The 19,745-nt window shown below is 39.6% G+C and overlaps 1 protein-coding gene across 4 annotated transcripts in view; it reads right to left on the bottom strand.

The window, feature by feature from the left end:
- The window catches only part of OXR1 (oxidation resistance 1), a 260,480-nt gene extending 241,608 nt beyond the window's left edge, over window positions 1-18,872 (bottom strand). Inside the window, exon 1 of one of the 4 annotated variants that reach the window (XM_085053401.1) lies at window positions 18,684-18,872. In XM_085053401.1, coding sequence (XP_084909527.1) covers window positions 18,684-18,720 — 37 coding nt within the window. In that variant the 5' untranslated portion in view covers window positions 18,721-18,872. Of the gene's footprint in view, window positions 1-18,077; window positions 18,212-18,683 lie in introns of those variants that run through there. The other 3 variants (XM_085053400.1, XM_085053404.1, XM_085053402.1) reach the window with 3 other exon arrangements.
- Window positions 18,873-19,745: the final 873 nt, after the last annotated feature.

Below are 19,745 nucleotides of genomic sequence, written 5' to 3'. Positions count from 1 at the left end.
AAAGGAAAATGAGTTGCTATAGAGCAGTTTTGAGACCCACAGTCACCATTGCACTCTCACTCTGCAGCTGTGATACATGGACCAAGTGCTGATACTCTGAATGGGCATGCAATATGAAAAGCCCTCCAGGGACCCAACTTCCCACAGACAATGCAACAGGAATAACATCACCCCACTGCCAAACTAAAGCACCACTGACACAAGAATAGATATGACTGACAGGGCATAAACTGGGTTGAGGAAAATTCAAAAATACGTAGTCTTTGTGAAATCTGGTCCTATTTTCTTGATAAAATTGCAACAGTATTATCCAACCTGACACTTTTTGGGTTGGCATAATCTTAGAAAGGAAAAGGTGTGTAAGCAAACTTCCAAGGATGATATGTCTCTGAGATTTCCACTAAGCAACTTCTGCTTTCTGTGTGAGAAATGGTAGACACATGCCACTGGATTAATATTTTACGTGCCACAGCAGTAATATTTTTAATAGCTTTAATTCCTTTCAAGTACATTATCAGAAAACAAACCTACTTGATGTTCCTTCAGTCTTGCAGATGTTTTGCTTTCACGTAATTATACTATAGTCATATTGCCTCTCAAGACAGTTTCTACTGAGAAACCAAATTAGCACTCAGCACTTTAAAGAGGTAGAGTTTAAGAGTTTGATGTTCACCTTTTCTTAGCCAGTTAAATGATGAACACGACTCACTTTGCATAATCAAAACAAGAATAAAAACAGTAATAGAAAGAGACAGGTCCAGCAGGGGAACACTTAAATATAGCTTGTTATTAATCAATTTATTTCACCCTGTGGTCTCTAAGCAGCACGAGAATATGTGTACTGCGTGCCCATAAAAATAATGGGAGTGAAAAACTGGACACTAATTCTTAAAGGATGCCGATCACTGAGGATTAAAAGCATTGCATAAGGACATGAAAACAGCACTAGGCCCTCAGCTATGGGATAATGCAGTTATTTGAGCAACCTATGGCAGAAAGCTCTGGCTTCCATTTTTATTTGTGCAATTTAGGTAATGGGGAAAATGTATTATGCTTTTCTGAAGCTATAGTGATGAAGCACATCCAGAACGAGCAAGGTCAACAACCGTATCTGTTTACAAACAGTCAGATTACAAATCTGCTAACTTGCATCCTGAAAGCTCCTTACTAAGTCAGATTAACATGGAGTTTCTGTTTATCATCCTGACACAGCTAAAGAACATAGCCCAAAGAATATAAATGGCTCCCTGTTTTTGACACTGTAAACTTCCCTAAGAGCTGCATGCCTATTTCCTGAATTTACAGTAGAATGTGTACAATGTTTCCAAAAAGCCATATAGGAATCACAACTCATCTACAGGGTACATCAACTGTAATCTCATCTGGTGGCAAAATGGATTTCCAAAGGTTGAAAGAATAGTTAGTATACTTTATCAATAACTTAGGCCTTCAACACATGTATATATGCAAACCAGAATCAAAAACTGTTAGGCCAGCAATGAATGAACTGAACTGCCATGTTTAAATGCTTACATTTAAAGTGGGGCACATACCCCACTTATGGAGGTTTATGGAGATTTCCATCTAAGTCATTCAGGATTAAGTATATGTAGCAAATTACAATGAGACAAGCAGATTGCCTGGATTGCCCTGTCTGTCACCCTACCAGAGGTATTACAATGGGCCTGCCCTTTTGGGAAGCAGAAGTACTGTTTGGAAGCATATTTGCTTCCATCAGAATCCCATTTTGCAGTGAATGCTGTTTTTCACAGCTCTAAATATAGTTTTTAGAACTGACATGCCTCCTCTGACTAAGATTAAATTTAGGGTGCAGAAGATGATAGAAATTAAAGAGTCAATATTACACATCAACAGAACTTGAGAAAAATGTTAGTATATATATTCTGCCTTTTAATAAACTAAATATTAATTACTCTAAGCCCTTAGTCTACTCATGTGTTAAAGAATGCAAACCAGCATTGTTAAAGACATGCCAGTTTATGAATACAAAACACAGACAGGGGAGAAAAAAAGAAATTAAAAAATATCAGTACATATGTTTAAGAAAATGAACCACAGGTGAATTAAGTGGCCCAGATGGCAAGTGATGGTGGCAGAAGCATGCTCTGGGTCCACACCTTCTCCCAGAGGGGCATCCTAGCAGGCACTCCTGCCAGAAATTACAGTTTCCCAAAGTGGGGTGGGGAAACTCTGGAAAAGAGGAAGATTGAACAGCAGGAACACACTCCCATGAGACTGTGAGGAAAGAGGACAAGTCACTCACAGAGTCTACCGAATATCAGATTTTGTCTATGATTAGGCTTATCATTAAAACTATTACATTTTTATTTGCTGCTATACTTCTATGAGCTAGCTATTGTATTTTGCAGGAGCCAAATGCAGGCAAAGGTTAGAAGAGATCATTCTTTCTGCAAACATAATCTTATATTTTCTTTTTTTTTTTCCCCTAAGCAATTTACAAAGGAAAATCAAATCTAAAATGAAAAACTGCAGCTCACAAAACTGTCTTCAAGATGCTGCTGAGGAACTCCTCTTTTGCCTTGTCTCAATGCTACAGTTTTCCCTAGTTTTCTTCCCAATATGAAAGGATGCTGCTGGGCTTCTTTTTGTTAATTGAAATAAGATCTGAAAACCCATCTAACAACAGCAGAAGAAACTATTCCCTCCAAGAATACTTCACACAGATCCTCTGTTATATGACAGGAATTTTAAATACCGTAAAAAATTGCTCACAAAAGGCTGACTCTAAATTACCAACATTGAATCACATATGGAAGAGTGACACCATACTTCATCTGACAGATAAACTGCAATTTGTAAAAAAAAATATTAAACCGTCCCATTCAAATTAAACTATCATTTTCAAGTAGTATGTGCAATAGAACCTTAAGAGTTTGCAAGAAATCTAGGTCAAAGCAATTTTCTTTTAGACTTCGTGAAAGAAAAAAAAAGTTAACACAGATAAATCCAAATAAAAGTAAACATGTTTGAGAGAGCCAAAGTCACAGACATGCTCAAGACAACATATACCAAATAGGACATTAAACATTCTGAAACTATATGTACACACCTAAATATGCTAAAAAAGATTTCCAAAGCAGTCACTTTTTATTTAACATTCCAACAGTCAAAGCAGTCCCAGTCCAGAACAGATAATTTCAAAACAAGTTGCACCAGAATAACAGTTTGGATTAATATCTTCTCCAGATGGAGTTTTCAACTTAATGAATAACAAGTAGCATGAAATCTTGCTGCCAAAATTATACCCACTCCATTCTGAACAGAGGAAGAAGCACAGAGATGAATAGAACACTTTAGGTTGCACTAACTACCCTAAATACATGCTCCTTCTAAAACAGTCTTTATCCTAAGCACTTGAAAGGACATGTATGATGAATGACTCAAGATATTAACATCAGACTATTCAGTAAAACACAGACTGTGGAAATTCTAAGGAAATGTGGTATGACAAGGCCAGAGCTGGATCAAAAAACCCTATTAAACTTCCTAACAAAAGCCTGTAAAATCAGTTCAGTGCTTATCCTGTACATAGAAATTTTCTTCACTCAAATAGAAAAAGAAGACTGATTTCACAGCAGCGAGCTTCTTGACTCATAAAACTGAGGTCATAAAGTCACTCTCAAGAAGAAATTAAAATATAAAGCCAATTAAAATTCACCACTCCAGTAATGAAACAGCACACAGGTTTACTTCGTCAAATGAGAGGTATTGTAGAAAATATATGAATCAAACTGACAAGGAAGTAATTGAGTTAGAACTACAGCACTTTCAAAAGTAGAAGGCATAACATTCACATTTAGATACTCAGGAAATTTAACACCACAACTAGAGAAATATAAAAGCAGGTTGTATCGATTCCTAAAGGATCCCTGTAAAATACCTCACAGGAAAAATGCTCAGTTTGTGAGCATGCTTCTAACATCTAATTTTGTGGCCAAACACCTAAGAATGACTCTTTCAGTTTTCCTATAACATGTACACAAACAAGAAAGAAGTTAAAGCATTGAAGTGAGTTACCCATACTGCCACTTAGAAACCTGAAAACAAAAGATGCCATTTCCAAACTTAACCTTAAAAATAAAGACACAGTGTTTGTTGAGGGCTGAATTTGAGAAAATAAGGTAGTATGTCAAGTAGTTAGTGTCAGCCATGGATAGAAAGACAGACACCTTCACTGGGAAATTCAAGAGCAGAGTTCAAGTTTAGCTACGCAGAAACAAACGATGGAGCTTGGAGACATTAGGCCTTGTATATAGTGTGCTCTGACAAGCAACTTTGCCTGATTTCAATAGTCATCACCACACACAGCTCTTACTGGCTTCAACAAACATGTACTTTTGAATTTCCAAATATTAGTAAGAACTTAGCATTGCAGAAAACCATGTCTAGCAATGACTGAATTTAATTCCAACTAGGAACAGCTAAGACCCAAGATCTAGAACTGCAAAAACTATCAGCACAGACATTACACTGCTTTGACTTTAGAACTGAAAAATGTAGCCATAAATATGAACCTTTTATTGTGATATTCTTTCAATTTCTGGCCAATTACACATAGACACATAACACAGGAGCCACAAGCACCACATATACTCTTAAGTCATGTTTTTCTTTCATCACTAGGATTGCTATGAATGCTACCAATACTAGAGTTTTCTTATATTGAAGATAATTTATACCATGACAATTAAGTTCTGTTGAAGCCCTAGTTTCTATCTTGTGAAGCTGTAATTCCACTAAAAATTCAAAAGAGAAACAATCTAATTATTTGGATTTTTCAGAGAACCTTGAAATTATGAACTGTTACTATTGCTTTCTGAAGCTTTACCAACCAAGTTTTTTGAGAACATTCCTTAAAAACTACTTGGAACTGAAAACAGTGTGGAAACAGAAAAGGGACTGAAATAAACTTCGAAGGATTCAGATGCATTTGCATTATAAAATTAAAGTGCAAGAAGTACTGAATGACAGCAAATGGTAATTGATAAGACAGATCTCAGATAGAGAAGCCTCATGAGAAAATATCATGTAAATGGCAAGTACTTCAATTTTAAGATGGATTTGCAATTGTCTATTTGTGAGGGTTGATAATACCTTAAAATCAATAAGACAGAAGTGAAACATATGGTGCCTGTATTCACGTCTCCATTTGCAGAGTTTTAAAATTTATAAATGCTCACATGGGACATTTCAACTACAATACAGAAGTAGAAAATTGGACCTATTTATGCCTTTGTAATAAAGTTAATTATACAGTTAATCTTTTTCTAATTAAAACTTAGAATTGTGTTTTAATTTTTTCCTGTTCTTCTTCCTAAGAAACACATATTTAGTTGCTTCTTAATGTTCTTTTTTTGTAAGTCATTACTGATATGTAGACCATCAAAAAGATTAAGTAATGTCTTATCTTTTATTATTAGATTCAACTCTATGCTGCTTGCTCAAGTGCTACTAAAATGACACTGGACATTCCACTGTTTAGAAGTCTGATTTTTAGGACTACAAGAGTAGAATTGAAATCAGGATTGAGCAAAGACATCACATATTACCTGGCAAACTTTTTGACAGATCACTGAATAGAGGTCAGAAATCTGCCTGCTTTAGAAGGCTGTTCTCAGCAGGTTAAAACAGGAGATGACCAATATGGGAACTCCCTAAATCTCATTAGCTGAGGAGAAAAGGAGGTTTTACGTACTCTTGCAGTTCCAGGTGGAAGTCCAAAGGAAAGCCTACATGTGCGTCATCCTCGAGCTTAGCAGTGTTCTTTTTTTAGCCAAAAGGGGCTTATCTTATTACCCTTCTTAGCTGGGATGTCCACATATAACCTGAGAACTGCATCATCCCAAAAAGTACAGGCAGCACACAGGAAATGGGCAATCCACACACTCTTGTGCCTTGAAAGTGCCTAACTGGACACTGTTAGTTCAGCTTTGGACATGTCATTAATGTAAAATCGTACTGCTTCCTTTCCCTTAATTCAGGTAAAGTTGATACACTGTAATAATTAAGCCCATGCCTATGTGTATTACAAACTCATATGGCTTTACTGAACTACAGGGGAAGTCACTACTTTTTCTGCCTGGCTGGATGCACACACTAGTTTTTCACCACCAGCTGATAATTCAAAATTTCTGTATTTGTGCATAAATAGTTTTCTCTATTCTGTTTCGGGTATTATACTGTGGCTATTACAAGCAGTTTTTACATAATTTCAGACTGTCTGCATTAAGCACATTTTCCAGCAATATTCAACTGTGGCACTTGCAAAGCAATTCAGGGTATGAGAGGAGCTAGACTGACAGAGTACATTCCTACAAAATTACTTCCCCACAATCCCAACAGAATATACGAGGGCACAAATTACCGTCTCCCAGTGCAGGCACATAATGGGGATGCTGGAGAACAACAGAGCCCTCTGACAGAAACCAAACACTATCACATAATTGAAATAAAATTTCAACACTTGTCAGAGGTTATTTATTTAATGTTGGTGCAGGCTTACAAATTCTCCATTCATGTAGAAAACTCACTGCCACTACTATAGCCTCATAAGTAAGAGATGCAGCTGCCTGCACCAATATAATTACAACGGCTTCTGAGTCATAGACAAAAATCTGGCCCGTGCTGATACATTATGCAGGGCATCTATAAAAATGACTGTGCTGATAGCATTAAATAAGAGTTATGACCGTGGAATGGGAAATGTCATTGTTGACTCCACAATACTAAATTTATCCTTCATACAACAAATATAGGGACATGAGAAAACAAGCACCTTAAAAAAATAATGAGAAATTCAACAAGAAAAGATTCTATTGTCTACTCATTATTTTTATTCAGGTCACCCAGTATATAAGCCAATACCAACCAAAAGATTTGAACTGTGGACTACAATGTTTCAAGGTCACTCCTTTCCAAACATAAACAGGATTTTAGCAGGAATCAAATTAATTGGAACAGAATGAATGGGGGTTTTGCTCTGTTCCGGTAATCCGTTTGTTTTACTGGGAAGGACACTATAGCTACTTGTAATTTTCAAAATAAAAGAGTTACACAAAGTATCATTGTATAAAAAACTTGTGCAAGTTATTTTTCTTCCCGCAACTGGCTGGACACTCTGCAAAGAACAAAACTGAGGCATTTGTTCCTATTCATCCTACAATTAAAATACTCAAGGATTTATATCATAGAATGGGTTCTCTCTTCTAGCATCCTCTGACCATGCCACCAACAGCAATATATTTTGCAGCCATTCTGTCCATTGAGGTGAACAGTATTTGGGTACCACTCACTCATAAAAAAATATCATAAAATCAGTGGTGCTGCACCAGAAAAAACCTTTTGTGCTTTTAAAACTGATTAAGAAAAAATTACAAATTCATACTCTCAGTAGCATGCATATCAAGATCATGGTAGCTTAGTTCCACACTACCAATTAGCCAGAAGGTAGAGGACAAAAAACACACATGGACTTAATTATATTAAATATATAAATATAAACATGTAATGGTTGCTTCTCTATTGACGAACAGAAGGTGGGAATATTCTCCACACATGGCTCAAAGCTGTTAGCAATGCACTATCTGACCCTTCACTAACATATGGAAAGAATCTATCTTTCACTACTTGTTGATTTGTAGAGCTGTTTAAGCGAAAATTATGCAGCATCTTCTATATGTTAAAAAACAACTAGTCTGTCAAAGGCTGTCCCTGTCCTAGACTCTACAGTCTGATGAAGTAGCTCTTTAAGGGAAGGGTTAAACTTTGTTTCACTGAGGAACTACTGTTGCTTTGTACAGTTTTATTTGGTTTAGGTCATAAATCCATCCTAAAAACTAACATTAACCTCTGTTGGTAGGAAAGATCAGGACTAGAACTTCCAAATATAGATAATATGCAAGAAGGAAAAAAATACAAGTTTAGGCATGAATTTCAATGTAGTAGTACTCTGAAAGAGAATAAGCCATAGTTTCTGTAATCTCCTGTCTCAAGCTCTATTAGTTAATACCTTAATTCAAAGTTGAAATTAAATGCTGTTCTTGTAGCTCACCTTTAACCAACCATTCTCAAGATACTTTATGTGACTAGGCTCACAAAGTACAACCATTCCTAAAGTGCTCCCTGTGGTCTCACATAAACTACCTTTTGCATTAGCACAAAAAAAAAAAGTAAAAATTAGTGTAGCCTACTAACAATACGTAAACTGTATCCATAATGACAAAAGATTAAAGAAAACCAAAGTTTGAAGAGGCAGGCTAGATGACTTGGGATAGGCAGGGAGAAGTTTTGAGCCAAATGGTCACCAGATCCAGTGTTTGGCTTCATAACCAGGAGTCATGCACTCTTAAAAATACATTAATTCATTATCACATTGTATAAATGCAAATGCTCATTTGCACAGTCACACCTTTTCTTCATACAAAGTGATGCATATATTTTTTGCATAAGTATATTCTCTTCAACATCAAGAGCCTAGTTGAGACAGTAGCAAAACAAGTAACACAAAAAATTGCTGTTTTAAAGAACAGATTTTTTTTCTAAATGTCACATACAAGGAAAAATCAATATGACAGTAATCTTGTCTCAGCTGTGATGATTTACCAGCCAAGTAATGAAGACTTGCCTGTGTTCCTCCTAGCTGCTCTTGCACAAGGCAATAGATGTGTGTTTGAAGGAAGCATCTTAGAAGGTTATAGTTTGAAGTCCTTCAATGTTGCATTTCTCATCCACAATCAAGAAATGGATGATTTTTGGAGAATTGGAGAAAATACTACCATTTTATCTTTCTTTTCCTGTGAGGAGGGATAGTTAACAATGCACCAAGAACAGACTGGAAGATATAATTTGATTGTCTTTCAAGTTAGCCGGTTACATGTATCTTAAGCATAAACACATTTACAGGATTCAGATGTCCTACAGCTCAGAGTTGGTCATAATCATTAATTTATCACAATTCAATTTCTATTAAATGAGAATCTTCCTAAACAAAGACACATGACAAAACACTAGTGGTTTAAAATTGCAACAGTCCAGAACTCCAAACAAACTTGAGTAATTTAATACTGGCATGGAAACTGAATGCTTGATACACTGAAATTTGCATGGTGCCACTGTGTAAGCCCTGTGGTATAAAATGTCAGGTGCAAGGATCTAGAACACTACAAGCTGCTTACACCAGCTTCACTGCCTCACAGCATATCAGTCTGTATTGCTGTAGATCAGCACAATTTATATTCGTTTATCCCCAGTTTTTTCAGACTACTCCTTAAAATCCTTCTAATAATCATCATGGAATGGTTCAGGTTGGAAGGAACCTTAAAGATCATCTCAATCCAGCCCCCCTGCCATGGTCAGTGACACCTTCCACTAGACCACGTTGCTCAGAGCCCCATCCAGCCTTGCCTTGAACACTTCCAGGGTACATCCACAGCTTCTCTGGGCAATGTGTGTCAGTGTTTGTTTCAACACTCACTTAACAAGAAGTGACTTAACTTATAGGTATTAAAGCACATTGGTGACTACTTTTGCCCTCACACAGGTATAAAACTGGCTCATTTTGGCAAATGTGAATTAATACACCTTGAAAAAGCTTTGGAAAATATAGTTATTATGTTTTTCATAGGACGTTATTTCAAAACAAATCCTCCTATTATCTAAAGATCTACTGGCTATACCTCTGGCATAGAAGTATGCATTTGGAAAACTAAAACCAAAAAACTGACCTACAACATGACTGAGTATTACAAAAAATGGAATAAATAAAGGAATTTTTTAAAGTACTTTCGTTTTTATTCCTATTCTTCCTCCTTTTGGATTCATTCAGACAGAAACAGACAGGTACTTTTGCCATAGTGAGTTGTGATTAAAATAACTGCAAAGGGGAAGTAGAAAACAGGATGCAATTAGCAGTTATGGGAATTTAGGGATCATGGAGATGGAGCAATTTCCTCCCTATCAATGACAGCTTTCATATTTCCTCAAGGTTTCCTTTTTTTCAGTTGAAGAAAGCCCCATGGGTTCCAACCACTGGTCTCTTACGTTTCCCCAAAGTAGATGACACGATGACATGCCAATTCATTTGGGGAATTAATTTTTACTGCTTTTTTTTGTAATTAATTAATTTAAAATTTATTTTTAAATAAAAAGAAAAACTTTACTGCCTTTTAAATTTTACTGTTGCCACAATATCTTACAAAACCTTCACCTTGGGCTGTGTACCTGAGAAATAAAAGTGGTTAGAACTGACTGAAGGCATCTTGGGAAGAGCAGTGACAAGTTTGCATTCTGCCTGTGCTACAGTTTTGCCACATCTCACTCACAGAACCCTGAAATCTGCGGAAAACAGACGGTAAAGGAATTTGGGGAAAATACATATGGGAAGGTGAGTGTATCTTTTTTGGGTGTTTCTCGATATGACTGTACAGCTTCAGTGAGGTCAAGCCTTATGTCTAAGTACAATCCCTGCTCAAAACTTACTGTAACAGTTACTAAAACATTTGTGACAGAACTGCATTGAAACAACCTGGGGTCCACTGTGCCACAGCAAATTTAAAAAAAAAAAAAAAATCAGATACATATTGCCCAGAGAAGTTCTGGATGCCTCATCCACTGGCAGTGTTCAAGGCTTGGTTGGAGTGGAGATGTACCCATGGCAGTGGGGTTGGAAATAGATGATCTTTAAAGTCCCTACCTATAGTGTCTGACTGCATTTCATCACCACATCACTCTCCTTCCAAACATTACAAACTCCACCCAGCCATGCTGCTCCTCAGCCTGGGCATCAACAGCTGCTACCCCCAGCTCTGGGTTTAACCACTTTGCAGACCTCTGCTAGCGCTGTTGGAAATGGTGTATGTACATATTGGACTTCCAGCAGACACATAACCTCATTTTGATGCCTATTTCCTTTATGGAGTGTAAGGAAAAGTATCACACTCACCAAAATCAAGACCATTTGTATCTTAATTCTGTCTCACTTGTTCCTGTCTGTATTTACATGATCTCACTTATGATTATGCAGACTGTTACACAGATCTCTTCTCTCATGGTCACATAATCAGTACACAGAGTTTTTCTCCCCCAGTTCAGAAGGCTGGTTGCAGTTTGATGAGGACTTATTTAGGTACCAACACCTCATATACTGTGGCTGCTATTTTCAACACAGTTATGAACCAAAGGTCACCAAGCATCTAAACAATCTTCTCCAAAAGCATAGATTAACAGCTTTACATAATTTTCAGTTTACACAATTTTCAGCTGTGTGTTCACAGAGCACTTCTTTCCATCAAGACTGTTTCAACACTCAGAGAACACCATTTACTGAGTAAGCAGTTAAGGTATCTGGTGTCTTGTCTGATCAGAGCTGTTCAGTCTACAGCCTTAGTGTACTCTAGTTAAGCTCTGCTAGGATGCCAGAAGTATCAATTTCCTCATAAGCCTCTCCCAAGTGATCACCGCTACAGTATCAGAGTATTTCACCAACATTAATGAACTTATCTTCCCCTATCATGCTACGTTGTGCAGCTAGTAATACCTTCATTTTACAGACGTTACTGCCACTTCAAAACTTCCCTTACAATTTCTTACACGTAGCTATTCAACTGTTCACATTAGGTGTCTAAGTCTCATTGCTTCAGGGAAAACGTCTCAGTGGAGCACAAACTCAGGTATGTAAGACTTCAGGTGAGGCAGACCTCAGTGAAAAAAAAAACCCAAGAGAAAAGAAAAAGGAGGTATGACAGGTGGCATATGGAAAAGAGTTTCACAGTCAAGTGTTCCACATGGACCAGCTAATTCCTGCTACTACCATCCTTTCTGGCATATGGAAACTTCATGCAAAGAAAGATAATTTATTTTTGCCATGGTGATATAGTAATGGCAACAGAAGGTATGAGTGGGAATTCTATCAGTAGTTTAAGTCCACACATAAAATTAGCATGGTTCTTTGAAAATTATTCAAGCAGAAAGTACAACAAGGGGATTGAGGTTTCATCTAGAAGAGAGATTGACTACTAATGAATTAGCATTACTCCTACAGTGAAATATTGGCCATAATATTTCACTGCAGTTAGTGTTTATACTTACACCAGGAAAAATGATAAAAAGGGGGAAAAATAATAATCCCAGAGAAAATTACTGAAAACCCACAGACACTGACCATAAGATGCCAATGGAGAATTAAAGACAGAAGAAAAAAACACTTTGTTTCCCATTGTATCCTTTTTTTCTTGCTATTGCTTCTTGTAGTCCTGGATAAGAATTGTTTTCTTCTCTAAAGGGGATTTAAAAGCTGTTACAGTTTCTCTTTTCAGAAGCTATAAAACATGTAATAATAATTGATCAATCATCTTGGAATATCCTTTTATCAACAACATGGATGCCTTGGCTTTTTTGTGCAACAAAATGCATAAGAGCGCTTGGAATTCGAGTGTCAAAGATTCAGATGACTGAATAGATTTAGTTTACATCAACACTATACAAATATCAATTTCTGAAATAGAACAGTATTAATAATTTAAAATCAGAAAGGAAGTATAAAGAAGACTCACAAGTGAATCCAATTTCACTGCAGTGACTATAAATACTAACACTTTTAGTATGCTCTGTATTATTTATGAAATATTATTTATTACTAAGGTTTTATATAGCTATGGTTAGATTAAGGAATCTCTAATAATATATTTACTGTTATTTTTGAAGATATCTTAATGGAATCTAGTTGTGTTATGCCCTGGGGAAAAACACAGTTCTGACTACAGTATCAAAGTCTTACCTTTGCATGCATGTCATATATACAGTCTATGTAAAGATTTCTGGATACTTATCTACACAAGTATTTCAGTTGAACTATGGATTTACCTATGAATTCGTTTCACATCTATGTGTCTCAAAAGCATTTTGTATGAAGGAGTGGAGCTGCTAGACAATTCTGTTTTCACGAGTCAAGTTCATGGTGAAATGAATAAGAATTGCATACAGAGCATCTAGAAGGAAAAAGCATATCAATTAAGCAGCTTTGCTATGTGTTCACATTGCATATTTTTTCTCCAAATGTGGTGCTTGGGTGGGTGAGTTCACCCACTGAAGACAGACAAGATGGTTTCGAGTAATCTGTCCTGTTGGCTGCAAGAACACCTTCCAGAACAAGAGTGAATACAAACAGTACCAACTGAAGAAACAAGATGCCTAAGCTCTGCTTAGCAATCAAAATTTCTTTTGTTTGTTTTTCATTGTTGACCACTGACAGATTTACCAACAAAGTATAAAACAACTTGTACCCACTTCACCATTAGAGATTTCTTTACATTCTCTCCCTCCTTTCAGTGCACTGACGTTTTCTTTCCCTTATAATTCAGTTTGTTTGTGAAGTTCCAGCACATCAGGAAAAGCATTTGCATCCAGGACACAACAGGTATATAGCTTCCTATAAGGGACAAAATCAGTCTAACAGACCAGACACAAAAATAAAACAGGATTGAAAATACAAAGAGATCAAAAGATTTGACAAGCTCAGTCTTATCAAGAGGTCTTCATCAACTGATACAAACTTTCTTACAAAATATATGGACAATATGTAGATCTTTGAACAGGCAGACAGCCGGACCTGATAGCTGGAAGTTGAATTAAAACAACACTAAGCTAAAAATTAGTTATTAATAGCAAAAACTTCAGCTAATTAATAACTGAAAAGCCTGCAATGGATTTGGATGCATTCACAAGTGTTAAGAGGGATTTACTCCAAAATTTTAAATTAAGAATAACTTTTTTCTAAGGGGTAAGTCTCATTTAACCAGGAATTTACTTGAGTCATCCAGTTTCTATTACATGGCAAGTCACTTCAATATCGCCCCTCAAGGACCCTTCGAGTTTTACAATGCCCATGGCTGTCCTGGGGGAAACCCCTTGCTCTTTCACAAGTTTTATCTCTCTTTTTCAAATCAGTCAGGCTTCCAATGTTAACTATTATGCAGAAAGTACTAACCTTGGGGGGGAGGGAAGTGGGGACATGGTAGTGAATAGAACCCAAAAAATATGAAATAACAGCTCGCCAGAAATATATAAATTGATTTTGACTTATCACTCTAAGCCTGAAAACAACCAGCTCCAGCAAAAAGAAAATAAAGAGGAGACTGATACACCATTCATATTCTCAAGCTCTTCATGAAGGAGCTTGACACAATACCCCATTTTTTCCCCTCATCTTACCATTCCTGGGCTATATGGGCAAGACATTACACTGGCCCTAGAGAAAGTCTAATCCTTTGTTTTGTGACAGGTGGTACTTTTGCAATCTGTGTTCAAGGCTCTGCCGAGAACTCCACTATGACACATCCAGCTTGTAGGTAGCTATCTTCTCTTCTCTTTGCTCCCATGTCCAACACAGCTCTCCTTTCATGATTTCTCAGTCATCAAAAAATAAAGATACGTAGTGTATTCCTGAGCAGTGTCAAAGTGGGGCTTAATGATCCTCCTGACATTTAAGAGTTAGGGAGCAAAACCTCAAATTAGTTCTCAGTACAGTATCTGTGGAAGGCTGGCACATGTTTATGATTTTCCCCCCTATTTCTCTCTCTGATTTTAACCTATTAATAGGTAGTAGAATAACCTAAACAAACAAAAAAATTAAATATTTACTCTATCCCTGTTTTGCCAGAGTAATGTAAGAAAGCAGGAGGTCATCACTAGCTTCAATGCATAGTTGAGAGATGCAAGCAGTAGCTTTACACACAGGAGAAACTCACTGCTTGTACTGCTGCAGCCACAGATAAGGTTTTCCTATGACAGAGGCCTCTGCTCCATCTGAAAGATTTTGACCTGCAGATCAAATAACTTCCTGTCTTAAACTGTATGACGTATCAGAGATATCCAGGAGCTACCTTCTCCGTATCTATATCTAATCTGCAGTGAAACTTGCTGCAGCAGATGCTGGAATAGAAGGGTAATTTACAGCTCACTGCTAGAGTGAACCCCATAGGCATCTGTCCCCAGCACAAAATACCACTGATTATATTAAGAGAGCAGTGTCTATTTTGACTTAAGACCTTAAGGTCTTCCCCAGGAGCTTCAAAACATGTGCAATTCTTTGCCTATCTCAAATTGCTCCTTCTGTCTCTGACAGCAACAATTGACACACCAGAGTCACCTTACTGAAATATCTGCTGCAAGGAACAAGGAAGCCGTCCCAGATTTAAGTAAATGGGTCTTTTAAACAAAAGTATCAGTATCCCCGGAGTGAACCCATTCACAAACATAATAATCTTGTGCTAATCTGACACCTGACCATGCTTGTCAGTGGTAACTGTTTGCTTCTCTGAGGTTGTCATCCCCCATATGTTTTAATAGTATGCTTAATTTAATGTTTTTGCTACAGTAACTTAAGAAACAACAGCAACTCACTAAAGGGTGAAGAAGAAGTAAGTCACAGAAAGTAGCTCATCAACAAAGACAAATGCTCGAAGCCCTTGTGAATTAACAGCTGATCATTAGTGCTGACAATCCTAGGCTACTGCCTTCTGCTACCAGCCTTACAGAATCATCACTTCCCTGTGAAAAAATTTTATATCATTATTCTTAGGTTTTGAGTGTTTGGGGATTGGGGGGGGGGAGGAGAGAGGGGGGTGTAGGTTTCAGTTTTAAAAGAAATTCAACTAAAAAAAAAGTATTTTTACATCATTTTCCATAGCTGTATTATTCCCCCAAGTCCAGGAGGAGTAAGTTTATATATTTCCTACAATGCAAGATTACACACCTTACGAAAACAAACAAACCCATGGAAGACATTTCTTTAGATTAAGCAACCAGTGGAGAAAAAACTTTGCAAGGAAAGAAATATATACACTGAGAAAGAAGATTAGTTACTTTTCCTGCTTGAAGGGAAACGTAACTGTGCAAACACTGCAGCTGCTAACTAGACATTCTCAAACAGCTAATATGTAACCCCATTGTTACTCAAATAATTTTCTCATCTCCACTAGCTAGGCTCAAACCTGGGCACAAAAGGAAGAATCAGCTGAGACTCTACAGGAATTATAATTCACAGCATAAATTTTAAGGATATCCTTATATGCTCTATTAGCATATGCATTAACTATCAAAAAATGCTTATCTGGTTAGGATGCTGAAATAATTCTATTAATATGTATGAGTTCTGGAACTAAAATTAATAGCATTAAAACATCCTAACATTAAAATACAACAGAAATAATTAAATCATTCCTCCAAGAACATAAGGAAAGATATTTTTAACATTCTGACTTTGAAGATTTCTTGTATTTTAAACCAATTTATTTTTTAAATACCTGGTATTATTTCAGTTCAAATCTTATCACATGAGAAAAATGGCAGGTTGCCAAGCACAAGAATTTCCCTCCTTATTTCTCACTATGCTGTCAACATAGGCTGTTCTTTCTTGCAGCATTCTCTTATGGTCTTTTGCAGTAGGCAAAAAGCATCTACTCGAGAATTCAATTTTCCCCCATTATTGTACACTCATAAAAATGGAACTGACAGGACAGCAGTTTATTCATGCACAAACCAGAGCCAAATCACACAAACTGGCTTTCAGAAACCCACAGATCAATGGCTACTGTCTGGGAGGGGTGCCTTTGGCGGGGGGAGGTGGGAGAGTTTCATTTGGGAGAAGGGAAAAGTTGAAGAGTTGCAGAGGTACGGAATCCAGCAGTCTTCCCGTCTCCACTGCATAACGGTAATTAACAGAATAAAGAATATACACAGTAAGAATGGCATCTTCTGCATCTTTAACTGTTTTAAAATGTATATCCAAATTGTGACGAGGTTTAACATGCAGACATTTAAATCTATATGAATATTCATGTCTGAGTACTGCACCCAGTCTAAGTCATCGTGCAAAGATAAGCATGACTTAAAAGTGTTAAAAGTCGGGTCATTAGACTGACAACACCTACCGGCATAGTCTAATGAAAACTAAGACAGACTGTCCACCAAGAGCACTTTACTGGCCCTCAGTTCAATTCTTTCACCAGTGACACGCTAAGCAGCAGTTCCGTGACATCAGTTTCACAGAAACCTCCTCAAATTCCCCTTGCCCTATTATGATTTTAATTAGAAAACTATCTTATTACAAATTTGCAAACATCAAAAAGTCTCCTTTGAATAGGGAAGCAGCTCCTGAAACCTTTCCTCGGTTTAGAGCACAGGAAAAGAAACCAGCTACACCATGCCGCTTACAACGTTAAGTGAAAAACTTTACATTCCCTAACATTCGGAACGTATAGTGTTAAACCAATTTTCATGTGAACGGAACAACAAAACAAGCATTTTTTAAAATTAATAAAATTCCCATTTCAGAGGCAAAAATCTCGGGGCATACTTCGGTATTTGCTGGTTACTGACAGTAAGATAAAATACTGCACCCCTCCTAAACTGAAAGAACACCCAGAATAAATTGTCACACGAGAGAGCAAAAAACCTGTGTCATTATAGTTTCTCTCCGCAAACTGTTTCTTTCCTGCGGTACCATCTGTTAAATCAGAAACTCCTTCGAACACCGCAGCCTCGCTGACTCTCCCGGTGCGCTGGCTGCGCCGACACTCGCTCCGTATTTTCGCATCGCGCCCTCTCCGCGGGGCCAGCGCAGCCTCCCGCCTCTGGCCGCCGCTCGCACCGCGCACCGCGCTCGGACCGCCCGCGCCGGCGGGTCGCACACGCACCGGGGGACGCGCTCTCCCGCCGCCGACCCGCGCAGCGCGGACCCGCCGTGGCCGAGCCGAGCCGAGCCGAGCCGAGCGAGCCGGCCAGGCCGCGAGCCGCTGACCCCGGGGCGGGCAGCACAGAAGTTGCGGTGGCCCCGAGGCGCGCACCGAGGCGGCCGGGCGGGCAGGTGCAGCCGGTCCCGCCGCGCGTCCCGCCCGGCGCAGGTCCCCAGGGACAGCGGGGGGACGCCGAAGCCCGAACCCGAGCCCCTGTCCCCGGCCGCCCCTCCGGCGCGGAGGAGGCCCCTAGGCTGCCCCTCTCCCGCCCGCCCGCCCCGGCACCGCGCCCGCGGACAAACTTACTTGCGGGCGGCGGCGGCGCCCGCGCCCTCCTTGCCGCGCTGCGAGCGAGCGCAGCCCCGGCGCGGCCGCTGCCGAGCGCCTTCGGACATGCTCAGTCCCCCCGCCGCGCGGAACCTACCACCGGGGGGGGACGGGGGGGCGCGGAGCGGCAGCGGGCAGAGCTGGATGCTACCAAGAGGACGCGCTAAAAATAGGACCGCGCCGCAGAAAGGAACAGCTGGAGCTTAAAGGGGCAGCGGCCGCCTCGGTGCCCGCAGCCCCCGCGAGCGGCGCTTCGCCCGCCCCCGAGCCCTCCCCGCGCAGCCACAGCGGACGCTCCGCAACCGCGGCCTGCGGTGCCGCGGGTCCTGCCCGCGGAGCCAGAGGAGGAGAGGCTCTGGAAGCCGGGCGATGCCTGCGATGCCCGGGATGCCTGGATGCCTGCGCCGCCGCGCCCGCGTCCTGCCCGCGCCTTTGCGGCGGGAGCGCTGCGGTGCGCTCGGCTGAGGCTGCCGCCGCCGAAGCGCGCAGGGGTGCGCAGGGCGCCGGGAGGGCTCTGGGGAGCGTCTGGCGGGGCGATTGCCGAGCTCTGCCGCCCTGCAGCCCAGCGCCGGGCCGGGAGCGTACCTCGGGGTCGGTGCCATTGACCTCGGGCCCGGGCCATTTACCCCAGGGCCAGACCACCCCGTGAAGCGACAGTTCAGAAATGAGGTCTAGAGAGTGAGGGAGAGGATGCCGAGCGGCGTTTCCATGCGGTGTTTCTCTGGAGACATCTCCATCCTGCTCCGAGGCGTTCGGTTGCGCGGCCGAGGAGTGGGGAGTGACAAACACTCAGGAGCTCTCCCGTGAAGCTGAGAGCAGTCAGATGAGAATGTGACAGGTCTGAGGCGAAGAGCGTGAAAAACAGCCGTCCTAAATATAATTTTCTAGGCTGGAAGATCTATGCGGCAAGAGAAATTACATGATCACCTCTCACTGACACTAATGTGTTTCAAAACTAAGAGCTGTTGAAATTAAAAGCCCCTAAGTATTTGTGAATGGGTGTTTCTGATGCGGTTTTTAAGCTGTGGCTTGTCATTCTCTACCTTCCTAAAAGACCGACAAGAATAAACATAAAAACACCCCATTGTTTTAGATTAATAAAGATACTACAAAGCCTAAATTTGTATTTCTCTAGCAAGAGTTCAGAGGTATTACTGAATTCTGCTTTTATGGATACAGAAAATTGCTTTTGCACAAAAACAGCATATTTACAGTGTGTATACTAAACAAGTTCTCAGAAAAAATATCAAACATCTACATCATGATAACTTGCTATTCTGATGACATCATGTGCAATAGTATGTACAGTCAAGACTACCATATTCAAAAAGTTTCATTTATTTCATTAGACATGAGAGATCACTGGAAGTTTATCTTAATGGGAACTCTAACACAGCCTTCAGCAAAAACTACTGCAGAAAAAAAAACCTCAGTTACATGTAGGTGGGTATAATCAGGAAAGGAAGTGTTACTTGTCAGTACTGTCAAATAAAGTGAGAGCAAGGAAGCAATTTCCCTCGCAGACTGACATACAATGGGATAGATTATTAGACAAGATTGTGTAGGTAACTGCTGCAGTACTTTGAGAAACGGAAGGTGATGTCACAAAGATTATAGTAGCAAAAAAGGAGTGAATCAGGTTGTATT

Source organism: Lichenostomus cassidix, chromosome 2 (assembly GCF_008360975.1).
Source record: "Lichenostomus cassidix isolate B80296 chromosome 2, HeHo_3.0, whole genome shotgun sequence".
Classification (NCBI taxonomy): domain Eukaryota; kingdom Metazoa; phylum Chordata; class Aves; order Passeriformes; family Meliphagidae; genus Lichenostomus; species Lichenostomus cassidix.
This window is presented reverse-complemented; position numbering and strand designations above follow the sequence as displayed.